The 19439-nt window shown below is 39.9% G+C and overlaps 1 protein-coding gene across 1 annotated transcript in view; it reads left to right on the top strand.

The window, feature by feature from the left end:
* egfem1 (EGF-like and EMI domain containing 1) overlaps nt 1–19439 on the top strand; it is a 66473-nt gene that overhangs the window by 1549 nt on the left and 45485 nt on the right. Inside the window, exons 2-7 of the mRNA XM_072690914.1 lie at nt 2706–2840; nt 4013–4122; nt 4542–4646; nt 8744–8866; nt 10557–10679; nt 17986–18111. Of these exons, the coding sequence (XP_072547015.1) occupies nt 2706–2840; nt 4013–4122; nt 4542–4646; nt 8744–8866; nt 10557–10679; nt 17986–18111 (722 nt within the window). The remainder of the gene's footprint in view (nt 1–2705; nt 2841–4012; nt 4123–4541; nt 4647–8743; nt 8867–10556; nt 10680–17985; nt 18112–19439) is intronic.

Below are 19439 nucleotides of genomic sequence, written 5' to 3'. Positions count from 1 at the left end.
AGAAGAGAACAATGTCAGGGTGCAAGATTCTCTCTACAATGTTCTCAGGGAAACAAGATGGATCTGCCTTTCAAGAATAATCTTCAGCGGCCTATCATTTGCTGTGGTTAGTATACCCCTTAACCCCTTAACACAGAAAGGCTTATTACACCCCAAGGCATATTATTCAGTAACTACAGGGTCTTCTGTACAAAATGATAGGGGTATTCTTTGGTAATAGAAGTTTGTAAGATTCCTTTCAGCCTGCCGGCAGGCCATAAGCTTGTTAAGGGGTTAATACTCAGTATTACAGTGTTGGACTTTGGCTTCTCTCCTGTTCAGACAAATGAAGTGGCCTTTCTGGGAGATAATAGATTTTAGATAGACTCTTCCAGGGTGTTGCTGATGGATTTTGTTATTATCTTTAGCACCAGGTTTTGGCACCTGCAATAGCAGCATTCCCTAGTGCTTTGTGACAGCAGCATATAGCGTTCCTTTTCTTTGGCACATCTGGAAGAATGTTGTTTTGCTCTTGTTTGAACAGAAGAGAGGATACTGGATAAGGAACTTGGATAAGGAAGCCTGTCTGAGCTCGGATCAAGAGATCTGTCAGCCTGTAGCTTGTTCCCATTTAGTTTACACTCCTTATTGCTGCATCTCTACCATCTGGTTTGCACATAACTCCTTCATTTTGGCCCTCACCTTTCTCTAGAACAATTGCTTTTCCTTTACGTTCTCATAGCAAATGATTGAAATGCTACCAAATCCTGCTTGGGCCGAAGCCAGTGTTCTACCTAGCACACTGTAGCATAATCAAAACTCTTCTTTCTGTTCTGATCTAAATGTCAGCCTGTGAGATCTTGGAGTCACAAAACTGTCTGTACTTAAGCTCTTGCACAGATAATAAGTCTTCGGACAGAAGAGGACAGAAATTTGCAACTTATTCTTATTTCCGTGTATGCTGTCATACTTCTTAGCAGCCCTAATCTAGACAGTGCAACCAATATAAATGGTACAGACAGGGTACATCCTATGATGAAGCCCTTTTCCAGTCAGTGCCACCCAGATGTTATTGCTTCAGAAGAGACTTGCAGTTTTAATTTTTTGGAACGATACAAAATTATGCCCTTAATATTATCTGGAACATGGTGTCAGTTCAGTGCTGTCTTTACTAGCTTGTGAGGAATAAATCCATTAGCATTATTAAGATATTGCCACAGCACAGCAATGTCTCATTCTCCTTTTCAGCTTTGTAACTAGTGCTGTGTGTTTCAGGCACCCTGCTATTCTTGGTATTCTTCCTTTCTGTTCAGGGTTGTCGATGTACACTGCAAATGGCAGTGATACTAAAAAAACATACCTTGCACTGAGCAGAGAAATGGTTCCTCCTTCCCAATCTACACACCTTCAGTGTATCTCTACTGTGAATCTTGCTTCCCCCTCCTCCAGATAACCCCCAGATTTAGCCACCTTAAGCTACCTGCAGCTACTTCTAACTTGGCTCTTCAATGTTGAAGTTGATGGTGGGACTGGTGGAATGGGGGTTTAATTGGCATTTAGCCAGATTCCATTATCTTGCTGATGCACCAGTAACAATTACATTTTCTCTTCACCATGTAAAACTAATCCTGTCCAAATATACCCTTACACTGTGAAAAATACCCTTACACTGTGTTGTCAATTAATGTAAAAAATAAATAATTGTCTCATTTCAATTTCTTCTCAATTTATTATAACTATTAATTAATTGACATTTCCTTTGGTACACCTAGGCATGATTACTGCCAGACCTGTTGTCTCAAAAAGCAGAACATGCAAAAGCTAACACTGAAATACACAATACCAGTCAAAGGTCAAAGGCATACAAACAGTCAAAGATAGCTGTCTGATGCATTTTGGGCTCATTTGCTTCTGCTGGACCTGGACTATTTGTCCTAATTAATGGAACAATAAATTCTGCTCTCTATCAGAAAATTCTAAAGCAGAATGTATGCCAGTCAGTTTGTGACATGAAGCTAAAGTGCAGTTGAGTTATGTAACCGGGCAATAATTTAAAGTACACAAGCAAGCCCACCTCTAAAATGGCTTAAAATAAAATAAAAAAAGATTTGGGAGTGGCCAAGTCCTGACTTGATTCCCATTGAGATGATATGGCATGACCTTAAACGGGTATTTAATACTGAAAAAAACATCAAGTGTAGCCAGATTATAACAATTCTACATGATTCTCTAATCATGGTGTTTGAACCATGGTGTGAACAAAAATGTGTAGCAACTTAACCCAGATTGCAAATTCTGGAACACATCAGCAAAAATTATTCCAAAAGAGATTCTGTAAGCACCTACTCTTTCTGTTTTGAGTTAATGATGTTGTTGTACCTTGTTTTGCTCTGATAGGCCGCCATACACACCTACGCTCACTGTAACTGCTAGCGGTAACTGAATTACCTTTCAGGTGTACAGAACTTTCACTAAACTTAGTACAATAGTTACAAATAGTTTAAATCCACAATAGAACAGTATCATTTGTTGGTGTTTTTGTAAATACTTCTGCTACTATTATTTATACTATTATAAACTTTATTCACTTTAATGCTAAAACTATAATCTGTTTTTGAATTTATTGCATTAGCAGTGAAATAATTGATGTGTTGATGCAATCACTCTTTAGATCAGGTCTTTTTCTCTCTTTTGCTTTCCCTCTCTCTTTATATACATATATCCAGGCTAAATGTGTGTGAGAATCAGGAGGTGCAGATGTTGCGTGTAATGCAGCCGTGTGCCCAGGCCTTTACACGCATGGTGAAAGTATGGAAACAAGGCTGCTCTTCCCAACGCTGGTGCATGGGCTACGAGAGGAGGTGAAGAACATACAAACAGTCAATGTAGAGAAAATATTCTTAACCTCCCAGCTGTGTCATAACTGCCACTGTCAAAGCATCCACTACAGTTTCTTATAGATTATTTTTTATGTCAATGTTTCCAAATGCCATTTACCACAACACTACAGAACATCTCTTTGCAACTTTCCACATTAACAATGTGTCACAATGACATACCTAAGGCATTCTGTGCTTGCTATAGCTACAGTATTAACATCATAGATGCTACAGTCAACCTGTATCATTCCCTCCCCAAAACCAAAGAAGCTTGAATTGTAGCTGACAACCTAGGGATAGATATGTGAACAATAAGAGACGAGTGACAGATTTGATAGCATGATGTTAATACTCAGCTTAAGGCATTATCAGTATGCATTTCGAGAAATGTGCTAAACAGGAGTTGACATTGAAAGTGCTTTTCCAAAATGGAAATAATTATAACATTCAAAGGAGAGAATTGAAAACCTGGGCAGAAGATGAGACTGCTGTATTTTTACTTGGATGAAATTCTACTCCAGACTCAGCCATTCAACCTGATGGCCTGAACATTTTTGTGAAGATAGGAATTCCAAACTGTGCAATAAGACTTGAGGAGTGTGTTTTACAATGCTAAATGGTTTAAAATGCGACACTAGTTTTTGACTACTGCTCACCACTGGTTAATGTGCTGGATCTTGTTTACACATTCCCTGCGCATACAAGGTGGGGAGTCCACCCCCACTACGGCTACTCAGACCACATTTTTGTCATGCTAATCCCAGCATAAAAACTGCCCATCAGACAACCTGGAGGAACTCTACTTCGTGTTGAAACTGAGGAAAGCTCATTTTCCCCATCCTCTGGTTCTGTGTTTGCACATTGCACTTTACATAGCCTGTATTGTTTTGCTCCATGTTGCACCATTCATGATCCAGGAAGACCATAATTAATAATAACACATTGGAAATTGGTTAATGGCTGAAGCTGGCACAATAAGCTTAGTGCATTGTGTACTTCGTAAAGAAACTTTCATACCATTAAGTTGAGCTTGATGAAAAAGCATGTACAGCAAGTTGCCATTTAAAAGATTTTCATGTGCATGAGCATTATTTACAGTTGACTACATCAGTAGCATACCTTTTACATCCCTCCTCCATCTATTTGTGTCTTAGGACAGGTTATTATACAGTCTATAGGCAGGCCTACAGTATGGAACTGCAGGCTGTTTATAAATGCTGTCCAGGATGGACACAGAGAGAAGAGGAGAGAGGTTGCTTACACAGTGAGTACTTTAAATACTTAATATACATAAAATACATAATCTGTATAGAATCATTGTGTTGTGCTCACTTATTTTGCAATCATTGGCATATTAATATTTTATATTCAGCAAGAAAAAAGAAAATAAAGTCACAAGACAATTAATATTCAGAATACATTATATCTGCTTTGGGTAATATGAGGTATTCTGGATATTAATTGTATTGCAACTATTGTATTTTTGTATTAATGTAATGTACTTGTCTATGTTCTAAAGCTTTTCTAAATCGTTTTAAAATCATTGGCAATGTGCTCACTTAACCCACTCTCTCTCACTTACTTTCTTTCTCAAAATAAATTACATACTTGATAAATAAGTCTTGTTGATTCCAGTTTAGAAACTAAACAGGAGTTTGCCTGTGTGTGTGTTCTCATTTGCAGGGCTATGCTCCATTGGTACCTGTTTTAATAAAGGAAGGTGTTCAGACACAGGGGATCAGGTGTGTGAGTGTCTTGATGGCTTTCAAGGGACACGCTGCCAGTATGGTGTGTATCTACATGTATTATCCTGTTTAATACAAATCCTTACCTTGTACAGTACGTCCAATCACTGGCATCTTTGCAAGCTCCACCTTCCTTGTAGGTATAGATGAACAATTATCATAACAATTGTCTATGAGGACTAGTCTTCCTGGTCTGCTGCTAAAAAAACATGCCCACATCATGGTGCTGCCACTATCTTGCCTAACTGTTACATTTTGGTTTCATCAGACCAGAGAATCTTGTTCCTCATGGTTTGAGAGTCCTCTGGGTTGCCTTTTGGCAAACTCCAAGCGGGCTTTACTAAGTAATGGCTTCCATTTGGCCATTCTACCATAAAAGTGTGATTTGTGCTGCAGCAATTTGTCTGTACCCTTCTCCAGATCTATGCCTTGACACAAACATGTTTTTTAGGTCTGCAGAGAATTCCTTTGACCACATGACTTGTAGCTTACTTTGACAACACACTCAACTGCCCCAATGCACTGACACTCATCATCAGAGAAGAAGTGCAGGGGTTAATGTATGAATGCAGAACCAACAACCTGTCTCTGCATGTGGACAAAATTAAAGACATGGTTACCTTGTAGAGTACAAGGTGACAACCCCCCCCCATACACACACACACACACACACACACACACACACACATTAGCGGCTCTGGAGCACCAAATTCCTTGGTGTTCACATTGCAGAGAATCTCACCTGGTCCCTCAACACTGACTTAATAGCCAAGGGAGCCCAGCGGCAACTCTACTTCCTGTTGAGACTGAGGAAAGCTCTCTTTCCCCATCCTCACCATGTTCTGGTTCTGTGTTTGCACATGGTACTTAGCCTGTATTGTTTTACTCCATGCTGCACCATCCATGATCCAGGAAGACCATAATTAATAATAAAACACATGGTAAATGTCCTGTTAATGGCTGAAGCTGGCACAATAAGCTTAGTGCATTGTGTACTCCGTAAGGAAACTCTCATGCAATTTATATGTGCATGCGCGTTATTTTCAGTTGTCTACATCAATAACATACCTTTTAGGATGTCAGGATCTCTTGTATGGAAGCACATGAGATGCTAGATGGGTTCAAACCCCGCTGTAGGTGAGCGCCACATTACAGGTATTGACTATAACCACTCAAACAACTGCATTCAAAAAACTGCACACAATGCGCATTCATACATCCTGTTAGCTATGAGACCACTTCAAAAATATGTTTTGTTCAGTACTATCTATAATATCTAACATAGGTATTTTTCTTTTTCAGATGTGTTAGAGCAGTTCAGTACAGAGTGACTTCACTAAATGTTCTAGAGGGAAAGCTAATAATGGTTATGAATCAAATCATCACAACAGTGGTGTTTTATATACTATATTGCCAAAAGTATTCGCTCGCCTGCCTTTGCATGCATATGAACTTGAGTGACATCCCATTCTTAATCCATAGGGTTTAATATCATGTCAGGCCACAGACTGCTATAACAGCTCCTCTGGGAAGGCTTTCCACAAGGTTTTAGGGAATGTTAATGGGAATTTTTGATCATTTTTCTAGAAGGGCATTTGTGAGGTCAGACACTGATGTTGCACGAGAAGGCCCGGCTCACAGATTTGTCACTCCAGAAAACATATACATCATATACAACATTAGTACAAACATATACAACATATACATATACATATACAATATCCACTGCTCTAGAGTCCAGTGGCACCGTGCTTTACACCACTGCATCCGACGCTTTGCATTGCACCTCGCTCTGGAATTTTACATGGCCTACCACTTGGTGGCTGAGTTGCTGTCGTTTCCCAATCGCTTCCACTTTGTTATAATATCACTGACTGTGGAATATTTAGAAGTGAAGCCATTTCACGACTGGGCTTGTTGCACAGGTGCCATCCTATCAAAGTACCACTCTGTAATTCACTGAATTACATTCACAAATGTGTTCAGAAGCAGTCTGCATGCCTAGCTGCTTGGTAATATACACCTGTGGCCATGGAATTGATTGGAACACCTGAATTAAATGATTTGGATGGGTGAGTGAATACTTTTGCCAGTATAGTGTATATATTACTGAATGTCTGCCCTGCTCTATTTAATTTCTCAAAACATTCAGGCAAACCTCTTTTGAGCCTAGTCATCTGAAACAGAATCAAAACACATAAACTCCCCAGTGCAACCTGTCTGCTGGAAACTTGAGAGTTGAAATATGGCAGGGATTCCCCAAGAGCACGGGCGGTGAAGGATTCTGGGAATGCCTGTGTTTTCCAGAATCCCAACACAGCACTGATTTTCTTCATTAGAGTTTCTTTTTGTATTAAGGGTAGGAAATCATGCATGCAGTTGAGTAGAGCACATGTTGATCTAAAAGCATAACTGTGATCACAGATGTGATAAACTGGTACAGCAACAAAGCTGTAAGATTTTTAGCAGATGCTAAATAATTGTTTTACAAGGCTTAAACCAAGAGACTTATTAGATGACAGTTAAGAATCCTCATATGAATGCTGCCAGCAATGTCTGTCTGAACCATTATAGGGTGTCTCCTGAGTTCAATACAAAGGGTATTCCTGAGACTGAAATGAACTTACCATGTGTTTTTATGTGATTTGAAGTTGTGTGTGTGTGTAAATAGGAGAGAGGCAGAGAGAGAGAGAGAGATAGAGAGAGAGAGAAACTCTGAGATGGAGAATGAGTTGCTGTTGTGTACCTGCAGTACACTTCCTGCGAAAAGATCATTAAGGAGTTTATCCTTTACTTAAGAATACAATGTTTGCTAGATTGGAATCTATTCACTTTCTTTAATAACATGATGTTACATTCATATCAATGAATATAAATGCAAGCAAGTGTATGAGAGAGATTATTAAAATATACTTCAGACTTCAAACTGGAAACTGTATATGTAAGTGGGAGATGGAGGGTTAATTTTCTTAGTTATATTTGCTGATGTTTAAGTGCAAAGTTAGCATTAGTGATTATAAGACATTTACAGATGCATGCTGTCTTGCACTGAAAGGGAGCGCTTAAATTAAAGCACAAATGACCTTTGACGTTTGGCAGTCTAGGAACCATGTTAGGTTTTTGAGCTCTTGGATTATGCATTTTTTGCATAAGTTCTGTGCTTTCCTTTTTCTGTTTCTGTTCTGCATACTAGTTTTCTATCAATATATATATATATATGTGTGGTGGAGAGTGTCCTATGCTCCAGCATCAACGTGTGGCACGGAAGCTGCTCTGCTGCAGACAGGAAAGCTCTGCAGAGGGTGGTGAAGGCTGCACAGAGGTCTGTCGGAGTCAGCCTCCCCACCACCACGGACATATACACCTCCAGATGCAGGAAAAGGGCTACCTGCATCATGAAGGACCCCACTCACCCAGTACACTCACTGTTTGTCCCGCTCCCCTCAGGCAGGAGGCTGCGGAGCATTAAGTGTAGAACGAACAGACTGAGGAACAGCTTCATTCCGGAAGCTGTAAGACTTTTAAACGCCACTTAGTGGAACCACTGCAACGACACTTTGACGACACTAGTCACTTTAAATACACTCTGCTGCTACCTTCTCCATTTACTTCTCTCTGTATTTTATTTTCATTTTTACATATATTTTTATATATTTATGTATATTTTATTTATTTAAGTACTGCTGTCTGGGTAAAACTGGGTCCTTGGGTACCACAATTTCGTTCCACCCCATGTACCACATGTGATGCGAATGACAATAAAGTCTCCTTGAATCCTTGAATATATATATATATACACACATGTATATATATTAATATAAATGTAGATTCTGTTTTTATTATTAATTTCTTTTTATTTGTGAAATTGCATTCCTTTAACAGCTAAACTATTTTAGCTGTCTAGAAAAAATACTAATGATTTATTAATGTGTAGAACAGGTATAATTGAAATTAAATTAATAGATACAAACTTTAGACTTTAGTTAAAATGTTATCAGTCAAGCCTGTTCTTTAAGAATGTTGTTTATGTTATTGTACATTGTAAGCTGTACATTGCACGGTGTAGGTAGAGGAAGAAGGGTTCACTGATATGTTATTACATCTGTCTTCTCTCTGTTCTTTTTCTTTCTCTCTTTTTAGATGTAAATGAGTGTGAGAACTCTAATGGCGGTTGTGAGGAAACATGCTGCAACACTATTGGCAGCTTCTACTGCAGGTGTTCTAAAGGCAGTACGCTGGCGCCAGATGGCACGTCCTGTCAGGGTAATGACACACGCTACAGTATTTCACAGTTAAGATAAGTTAAGCAGTAAAAATTAACTGCTTAACTTAAGGCTGTAGTCATGAATTGAACATTGGGGGAGAACAATTCTACCTTTGAAGAGAATTCAATAACTAATGGGATTAACTTTGTATTATTATTATTAGAAGTATTATTGTGAATGTTGCAACTAAACATGCTTTGGTGTTCACATGTTGCCTTCTGTTGTTTGTATTTGAACACAAAAAAATCTGAGAAAAAAAGTAAATGATGATATCATTTTATATTGAGCTCCAAAAATAGACAGGCAAAATTATTGGCACATAATTTACTGCAGTCATGTAATGCTTCTTTAGTTTTTATTTGTTGCAAAAGTGGCAGTGGTGGCTCAGCGGTTAGAGCGCCGGGATATCGATAACAGGGTTGTGGGTTCGATTCCCGGGCTCGGCAAGCTGCCACTGTTGGGCCCTTGAGCAAGGCCCTTTACCCTCTCTGCTCCCCGGGCGCTGGAGTTGGCTGCCCACCGCTCTGGGTGTGTGTGTGTACTCACTGCCCCTAACACGTGTGTGTGTGTGAGTGTGTGTTCACTACCAGATGGGTTAAATGCGGAGGACACATTTCGCTGTACAGTCCACACTGTACAGTGACGAATACGTGCACCTTTTACCTTTATCCTTTTTAACACGGGCTGGCTATGTAGAAACCATATGTTCCACCAGTTTAAATGAAGTAAAGTTGACTCAATCATTGTGTATTTGTCCATTTTTTTCTATGAGGAATGATATCAGATTTGACCTTTTTCTCAGCATGTGCGTGTGTTGTTCGAATACAAAAACAAAAGACGTGAATATCTGGGAGTGCAGAGGTGCCAATCATGACTGTCTAAACATAAATGTGTGCAATGTTATATAAAGACAAGTCCAGATTGTGACCAATATATAGGAAACTGTTGTTTTTATTTACGCACTACTCTCTGTGTTGCACATGCATCACTACGATAATTGGGGATAATATCCCAAAATTATATATATATATATTATATATAATCACCATTATATAGGGTGATTAAATTAGTGACCTAGATGCATCTGGGTTGCTGTTTGCTACCACCTTCAGCTTTCAAGGAATTCTGCAAAATGGTGCCATCCAAAGCGCCCTTGGGACAGAGCCACCTTTCATATGGACAGGATGTGTTGGAATCTTGTGTTGGCTTTCTTGCAGAGTGGGCAGGTGTCGTCTTTCCCAAACCATTGGCTGATATAGACTACTAAAAACTCTAATATTGTGCCAGAAAACCTGGACATTTAAGTGAACATAACAGGGGTCAAATATCCAATCTGAATTCTGCCAGAAGCGTGTTGATCGCTACCAAAAGTGTTTGTTCAAGATACAACTAAGGGACATTAGTTAAAGGTGTCTCAGAAAATTGTTGAAAGAAATCCAAGCCAAAACATTGATGATGACATTGATATTCTTGAGGAATGCATATAACATCTGAACACAAGTGTGTAAAAACCCATGCTGTTATGACTAATACACTATACACAATAGTGTCATACACGCTACCATGCTATTACTATGTTATTGTTAACACATATTTTTATGTGGTAGTTGTACACTACAACCCAGTGTTTCTGAGTTACTGTGTATACCTTTGTGTATGAATTAGTGTTTTGTTGTTTATTTCTGCAGATATAGATGAATGTGAGGAGCTGAATAGCGGCTGTCAGCAGAAGTGTGTCAACACACTTGGGTCATACTTCTGTGAGTGTGGTGAAGGGTTTCACATGCATGCTGATGCTCACACATGCATAGGTAAGACCATCTTACACACACATACACAGTGCAGCATATGCATATACACTCACTGAGCAATTTGTTAGGAAGTCTGTAGTAAAACTGGATAGGTACTTCCTTTGTTTTAATTATTTCTTTGTAGCATGGATTCTACAAGGTTCAGTATCTGGTGGACTGGAAAGGCCACTGAGGAATGCTAAGCTCATCGTCATGTTTTAGAAACTAGTTTGAGGCGGAGTTGCTCTGTTACATGATGCTGCTTTGTCACGCTGGAAGTAGCCATTAGAAGAGAGGTCATGAAGTGTGGCCATGAGAGGATGTACAAGGTCAGCAACAATACTCAAATAAAGCAATGGTTGATTGTGCCAAGAAAATCCGCCAAGAAAACACTGTCTACACCATTAAACTACCTCCATCAGCCATGCCTGGCACAAGGCAGGTTGGGTCCATTGATTTATGCTGTTGGCATCAAATTCTGACCCTATCATCTCAGCAAAAATCAAGATTAATCAGACCAGGTTATGCTGTTTCAGTCTGTGGCTGTCTGGTTTTGGTGAGCCTGTGCCTGCAGCAGCCTTGGCTTTCTGTTTTTGGCTGACATAAGTCAAACCTACCTTTATCAATAATGTTTAAATAGTTCTGACCAGAGGAGGATGGGTCCCCCTTGTGAGTCTTGGTTCCTCCCAAGGTTTCTTCCAGCTCTGAGGGAGTTTTTCCTTGCCACTGTTGCTGTTGGCTTGCTCACTGGGGGTCTTTGATCCTTCATGTCTTACGTTATTTCTTTTTTGTCTCTGTCTTTTACTAATTACTAATTATGTAAAGCTGCTTTGTGACAACAACCTGTTGTAAAAAGCGCTATACAAATAAATTTGACTTGACTTGACTTGACTGTTGTAGTCTGTCCACCTCTAGGTTGAATGTGTTGTGCATTCTGAGATGCATTCTTAGAGCATTTCTGCTCAGCACAATTGTATAGAGTGGTTATCCAAATTACTCATCAACCTAGCATTGCTGTTCACAGAACTGCCACTAATTATATGTTTTTTATTATACCATTTTAAGAAATGAGACTGTTGTGCATTAAGATTCCAGAAGATTAGCAGTTAGAGAAATCCAGCCTATCTGGAACAATCATGCTACAATCATTACTGATGGTTTATGTGAAAGTTACTAATTTGTATCTGCTTGATTTTAAGCATTAACCTGCTGCCACACGGCTGTTTAGATAATAGCATAAAAGTGTAGCTATAAAGGTCCTCCAAATAAATTGCTTGAGTGAGTAAAAGGTTAGGACATCCCATGTAAACTTTTTTAAACATATTTTTTCAAATCATGTTTTGTAAATAATTAAATTAACAGAAATTTTATTTGATGTCATTTGATTTAATACCAGAGTACATTCATCTATAGTTGCAATCAAAATGATTTACCCCAATTAGTTTTTTTTTTCACAAAATATACAACCTTTCAGGTTGCACCTGATTTAAATAACTAACAAGTGCTTCTCCTAATTCAACACATGCTGCAACTGCTGCCTTCAAATCCTACCAAAGATTTGCTATGGGGTTTAGGTCAGGCGATTGTGGCGGCCACTCCAGAATCATGCAAGACCTTTTCTAAAACCTAGCCTTGCTGGACTTTGAGGTACACTCGTGGACAAAATTGTTGGTGCTGTCAGCCCCTCGGTATTGCGCCCTCCCCTGGGGCGATTCCAAAACGCCGCCCACAGGCTCACATAAGGACTTATGTTGTGTTTCCGTTCTGGTATTGATTCAGTGATTCGTTTCAGTGTCTCGATTCATGTTCATGTGTTTGATTCAGGTTAATTTCTCTTCATGTGTGTTTCTAGTTTGCCACGTTCATCATGTCTTGTTTAGTTAATGTGTTTCACCTGAGACTGGGGGTACTTAAGGAGCTCGGATACTGAGCTCCTCGCCGAGAATTGTTAGTTTAGGACCTCGAGGTAGCCTGAGAGGTTCAGGAAACGGATCATGGTGTGTTTAGGCCAGCTTCGGTTCTTTGTTCACGTCCTCGAGTGGGCCATCCAGCTATCTTCAGATTTATCACTCACTTTCGCTCGCTCCCTGGTTTTACAAACGATTCTCGCTCCAGCTAGGCGACCCTCTTCCACGCTGCGTTGTCAGGTTTGGTCGGCCTAGCCATTTATGGTTTAGCGGATGGTTCCCCAGCTCTCTTCCCCCCTTTTGAGTAGTCTCTGCACAGTTCTTGCGCATCCTTAGTTTCCCTTAGCCTCCCCAGGCACTGCCTGTAGGTTTTGTTTATATTCCTCCCGTTTCCCTGCCCTGCTTAGCTCCCAGAGCCCCCCCCAGTCTCAGGTGTGCTTTTTGTCCGCCCTTTTGTTTGTAGAGTTTACGTTGTTTTCCTGTTATTCCCGTTAGTTGCTGCATGGTTTGCCTTTTGTATTGTTTCCCTTTGTGTTATTAAAGTACTTGCATTGGACCCATCTCCGCGAGTGTTCATTCCTCAGTGTCTGGCCTAACCAGTGAGAGAAAATATGGCCCTTTCTAACATTACTTTCATGTGGTTTCAACTTGTTATTAAATGGTTATCTTAATCATTTGTCTCACCTTTTGTTACCCTTCGTCTGCCAGCCTAAAGTGGTCACTCTCTCACTTTGTATATGGTAATTCAAATAACCCTCCAAAGGTGACAACAATCAAGTGGTCATACCGATGACCTTTGATGTGTGATGACCATCAACCCCCCTCACCTGCATCCCCCTCCTACCCCTCCTTAAACTCATCTTCATCATCCTTTCCCCTCCCACAGTTCCCAAAGTATATAAGGTTCTCTCAAAATATCCCTAACCAGACTGGATTTGTTTTAGACTGGATTCAGTTTGAGACTGGATTCTGTTTTAGACTGGATTCTGTTTTAGACTGGAAGTGACTAGACTGGATTATTAGGCCGGATTTCTAACACCAGCCATGACAGAATTCTCTGCCAAATTCCCCCGAACAGTGGAGATGGATGCCTGTTGGTGCACTAACTAGTGGGCGACATTCAGGGGCACACAAAGTGGTTGCAAGCTTCGTTGGAGCCCGCTAGTTCTCCCTGCCATATCACCATGTCCCCTAGTTTGTATCTGGTAGGCAAGCCAGATACGCATAATGGCGATCCAGAGCTTTGCGAGGGGTTCTTGTTTCAGTGCTCGGTTTATTTAAGTAGCCAAGCAGCCCAGAAAAACTTGTAGAGAGATTAAAGGTGAACTTCAAGCTCAAGGAACATTGGTGTCAGATCGCACCATCCCTCATTGTTTAAGCCAAAATGGACTTCATTGGAGATGACCAAAGAGGACACCATTGTTGAAAACAAATGTAAAAATTTTAAAAATTGACAAGCCCCAAAACACCCAAGAATGGCTAAGAGGAAAACATTGGACTATTCTGAAGAGGCCTTCTATGAGCCCTGACCTAAATCCTATTGAGCATCTTTGGAAGGAGCTGAAACATGCTGTCTGGAAAAGGAATCCTTCAAACCTGAGACAACTGGAGCAGTTTGCTCATGAGGAGTGGGCCAAAATACCTGCTGAGAGGTGCAGAAGTCTCATCGACAGGAATCGTTTGATTGCAGTGATTGCCTCAAAAGGTTGTGCAACAAAATATTAAGTTATGGGTACCATCATGGTTCAAAATCAGATTTTTGTCAGAATGTCAGATTTTTATAGAATTTCTATTTATTATTACTTTTGTCAGATTCAAGTTATTTCTGAGACCATTGTGACCATTTTTCTTTTATTATCCAAGGGGTACCAACAATTTTGTCCATGTGTGTATGCTTGGGATTATTGTCCTGTTGGAAGGTCCAATGATGCCCAAGGTTCAGCCATCTCACAGAAGGCGGGACGTTTTCTCCTAGTACTTGATACTTGATTGAATCCCCCTTGGCTGCAGATTTCAAGTGCTAGAGTGTCAGTGCCACCATGATTCACTGTAGGCAGACTGTTCTTTTCAGTGTATGCTTAATTCGTCCTCCTTCACACAAATTGCTGATCCAGACCGCTGGGCCAAAAAGTGACATTCTACAGAAAGGAATCCAAAAACCTCTGAGGCTTATTTATATGGTTTTGAGCAGACTTGAGCTGACGTTTCTTGCACTTTTGGGTCAGTAGGTGTGTACAGGCATGAAGACCATCAGCACTTAGTATGCTCCTTACTGTGCAAAATGAAATCTTTGTGCCTGCTGTCACCAAATTTTGCTGCAGGTCTTTTGCAGTCACTTAAGAGTTTTTGACCACCTGCCTCCTCTGGAATCTGGTGGCAGTCAGTGATAGCTTTCTTTTTCTGCCAAGTTCAGGTAGTGTAGCCAGTGTTCCCTTAAACTTGTGAACTATACTTTCAGCTGTATCTCTAGAAACAGTCAGTGCCTATGCTTTTTTGGTACCTTTTTCTTTGTTTGTGCTAAGCAAGTATGTGTTCTCTGAACATTTTGGACAACTCTCTTGACTCTCTTGCCATATTTCTAATATGCAATCAAACATTACATTCAACAAACCCCCTAGCTAGTGTCAGTGCTGTATGGGGGAAATGGGCACATTTTCACAACGGCATCACAAAATGATGAACAGCCTCAGAATTCTTAAATAATTAAATAATATTTACAATGTCTCAGAGCTAGATGGTTAGATAAAAGTGTGTGTGAGGGAGCGAAAGAGAGAGAGAGAGCAATGAATAGAGAGAACGTGTGTGCGCGATAACATTCACTAGTTCTTTGTTTGCATGCTGAAAAAAGTCTGGTATTACTATTCAGCCCTGGCTCTGTAAACTGCACTACTGTGTGTGATGATGCAAAAAGGGGGCGGAGATTTACTTTGTTCCGTGAACAAAGAAAGAGAAAGGCATAGATTTTGAATGTTTAAACATGGCGGTCGCCATGTTAATGAGATCAGCTGGTCTTTGTTCTGCTTTTGGCGGGAACAAAGAGTAAAGCTGACCGTAAGAACACGTGTTAAAGTTGCTGCTGTGTTTAGCTTTACTAAACTATGTACTATGTACTGTATTTCAATTGTTAGGAAAGAGGTTGCATGCAAAGAAAATTCAAGTCGCTGCACTCACAGATCTGAGTTTCCAGGGTCTAACAACAGTTACTTGTTCTTTCTGGAAAGAAAAATCATACATTCAAATGCATCAAACTTTAAGATAAGAAATTATTTTGCTAAACTATGCCCAGATGTTAAAGTTCACTCTCTTGTGATGGATATTTTCTCAAATATCCAGTGGTTTCCCTCCGCTGATTTGAGAAAATGTTCACCATTCCTTGAAGAATGAAGATTCTTGACATGCCATCCAGGTACTGCTTCTGAAAATGCTTGTCCTTCTGGCTTCTGGTCCAGGAAAAGTTCACAGTTGCAAGCAAAGGAAATGTTTGCTTAACTCTTAATCAGGTTGTGACCACCCGTTGCAAGCTTGATTTGAAGAAAATAGCTGTGGAAACACTGATCAGACGTCCAGCTGAAATTCTAAAGGTTTTTAAGATGATTAGAACTAGGTCAAGAGCTGGCTGTCCTTTGTTAGGACAATGGTAGAGGACTTCCTTGGTTCCTGTGTTTCTCTCCATTAGGTGTTTACCTGGCTGGGTAAACTCAGAGAGACTGATTCTTTGTTGGGGCCTTCTTTTTACCACCTGTGTAGCCACACCCATTTTCTTCTTATGGTGTTAAATGTGCATTGGGAGTTTCTGGTGGTGCTGTCACCTACTGGTGAGAAAGGGTACCTACAGCTGTGATTGCTTCTAAATCCAGACTGAAAAATGTCATGAGTGTCATTGTTTTGGAGATCTGGGAAAAGTTGATATTGGCTTGTAATTTGCACATTTCAGAGACTTCGGTATGTATCCAGTGCTGAGGAATGAACTGACTATAGCAAGTAACGGTTCAATACCGGTAGGATCTGTTTAAATACCTGTATTGGCACAGGATCCAGTATTCATGAAGATGACTGGGTTGAAGTATGCTAGGTGCACCTCAGAACTAGTGTGGTATTCGTCTATAAGTACAGTTATGGTTATGGACTAACTTTAAATTTTTAGTCAAAAGCTTTTTAATTATTCTTAAAAAATACAAAATCATTGCTACTAAAATAAAAGGAATACTGGAATTTGAAAGTGGTGTCTTTTGGCTACCAGTTAGTTTGGACACAATGCTAAAAAAGGGAATATAGGGTTGTTTTGTTGTTTCCTATTAGGGGTAAAACATACAATGATTTTGGCCTCAATTAAGGCATGTGTGTAATCTGCTAAGCTGTACTGTTGTGAGCAGCCTGTTTTGAAATATGTTTTTCTTTGCATTTGAAAATATGTTTGGTTTACTTTGCACTTATGTCATTGTGCCTTTCCTTTCCAGTAACATATTCTTGTCTGTTATCAATAGACATATTTTTTTGCATTGTTAGCTTTGCTACCAAACCTTTGGCCTGTGGTATGAAATTGTAAATTTGTACAGATTCAGTTTCAGATAAACATTTAAACACACACACAGTTCATTCTTGGGCACACAGGTAGAAAGACCTTGCTTTAAACAGAGTTGCTTTAGTGCTGTTTGATTCATCACCATCAAGAAAACATTGCCACTGCGTGGCCATATATTCATACTGAGACATGTCTGGCAATGCCATTTGCATGTAACAGACAGCTCTAGGACAGGCATGTTTCCGCAGTAATGTCATCAATTATAAACTTAGGTAGAGAGAGAAAAAGAAGGAGATAGGACTATGATACAAATTAGTTTATTCTGATTCAGCAGGAAGAATACATTTTTTCTTTTCTTAAAACAATGGCTCTCAGTAAGTAATATCAATTTACTTACTGACATACAGTGCCTTCCATAATGTTTGGGACAAAGACTCAATTTTCCTTGATATGTGTCTCTGCTCTACAGCTTATCAAACCAATTAGACATGATTAAAGAACACATCCCAGATTATTTTTAAGGGTGCATATATTTTGGTTTCACTATGTTAAAATTACTTAAACACTTTATTACGCAGTCACCCTCAAGGACTTTAAGGGCACCATAATGTTTGGAATGTTTTGGCAAAGAAAGGTACATTAAAGCTCTTTAATTTCACACAGTTATGTTAATTCCAAAGTTTGACCCATGTCTCATGTCACGTTTTTCCTTGATTTTCAACCTCATAATAACCCTGATTAATCCTAAACACCTGTGAAGCCAAATATCCCAAACATTATGGTGCCCTGAAATGAGGGGACTTTGTACAAACAGTGTTGTAATGCCAACATGGTGAAAGCAAAATGTAAGCAAATAAATGGTTGTATAGTAAGTGTATTTTTGTGTGTTTCCCTGCAGCTGTGAACTCTTGTTTGGTAAAGAATGGTGGCTGTGAACACAAATGTATTGACCTGGGAAATGGCCACTACAAGTGTGAGTGTCACAGTGACTACCAGCTCATGGTTGACAGCAGACACTGTGAATGTAAGTATACACACACATACACATGGCTGTGTAGGTGGGCTTTACCCCTCTCGCTCCATTTCCACAAGCCTTGGCATAGTCATGGATGATCAGTTATCATTCTCGGCTCATGTTGCAAATCTGATTCGCACATGCCGATTTCTTCTTTACAACATCTGGAGAATTCAACCTTTCCTCTCTAGAGAGGCCACCCAGGTGCTTGTTCAGTCGCTTGACATTGCAAGCCTTGACTACTGCAACTCCCTTCTGGCTGGTCTTTCTATTTGCACCATCAGGCTCCTGGAATTGATCCAGAATGCAGTGGCTTGGGTTTTCTTCAATGTTTCTAAGTTCAGCCATGTTACTCCTTGCTGTGTTCTCTTCACTGGTTTTTGTTGCTGCTGCTCCCATCAGATTCAAAACCCTGGCCTACAAAGCCAAGAACGGACCAGCCCCTCCGTACTTAATGGCAATAGTCAATAGCCAATCTGTACAAACACAACATTCCTTCAAGCTTTATAATAATAATAAATAATTATATAAAAATGGGGGGATATCTCCCTTTCAAAATTTCCCTTTCATGCTCACAGCACCCTTCTGATGTTTTTTTTAAACATCTACTTACTTTCATGATTTTCCTTTAACAATTAGTAATCTGTTTTATGATAATTTTAAAGGCAGTATACATGATTCTGTTACTAATCGAACAACTATCGATTAGAACGATTAGTAACTAATCTGTTACTAATCGAAAAACACTAATCCTCTCAGTGCCTTTTCAGAACCCAACTCAACCCTCTTAAATTCATGCATGCATATTGCCACGGTGATGATACTGGGCCTGTCTACCGCAAACACAAACATAGCATCCAAAATACAATGGAGTAAAAACTAGTGAAGGTCACCAGGCCAGCTGCTGGCCTAGCCCAACATCAGTTCCACAGCATTTACATGGCAATCGCCAGCTTCGTCCAACATCGCAACTGCAGCGTTCACATGCAGGTCGCCGGCCTTGTGCAACATCAAAACCGCATTAGTCTCCCATCCCCTCCCCCCGTTCTGTGCACAAGCTGTTGCTGATTGGCTGAAATAGTGTTGTGTGGCTCGACCCGAGCCACTGTATTTGTACAGTTTACAGAGCCAGGGCTGAATAGTAATACCAGACTTTTTCCAGCATGCAAACAAAGAACTAGTGAACTAATAAGAAATATTCGCTGTGTGTGGCCGGTATTTTTTAACACAGGTGGTGTTGTGTTTTAGCAGCATTGTACAGACACGCTGTGTGCTGGGAAAGCAGGTTAGATCAACTAGAGGAATTAAAGCTGATTGTTGCATCACATTTGAAGCTG

The sequence above is a fragment of the Salminus brasiliensis genome, chromosome 11 (assembly GCF_030463535.1).
Source record: "Salminus brasiliensis chromosome 11, fSalBra1.hap2, whole genome shotgun sequence".
Taxonomy (NCBI): Eukaryota; Metazoa; Chordata; class Actinopteri; order Characiformes; family Bryconidae; genus Salminus; species Salminus brasiliensis.
The sequence above is the reverse complement of the archived record's forward strand: the minus strand, read 5'-3'. Positions and strand labels throughout refer to the sequence as shown.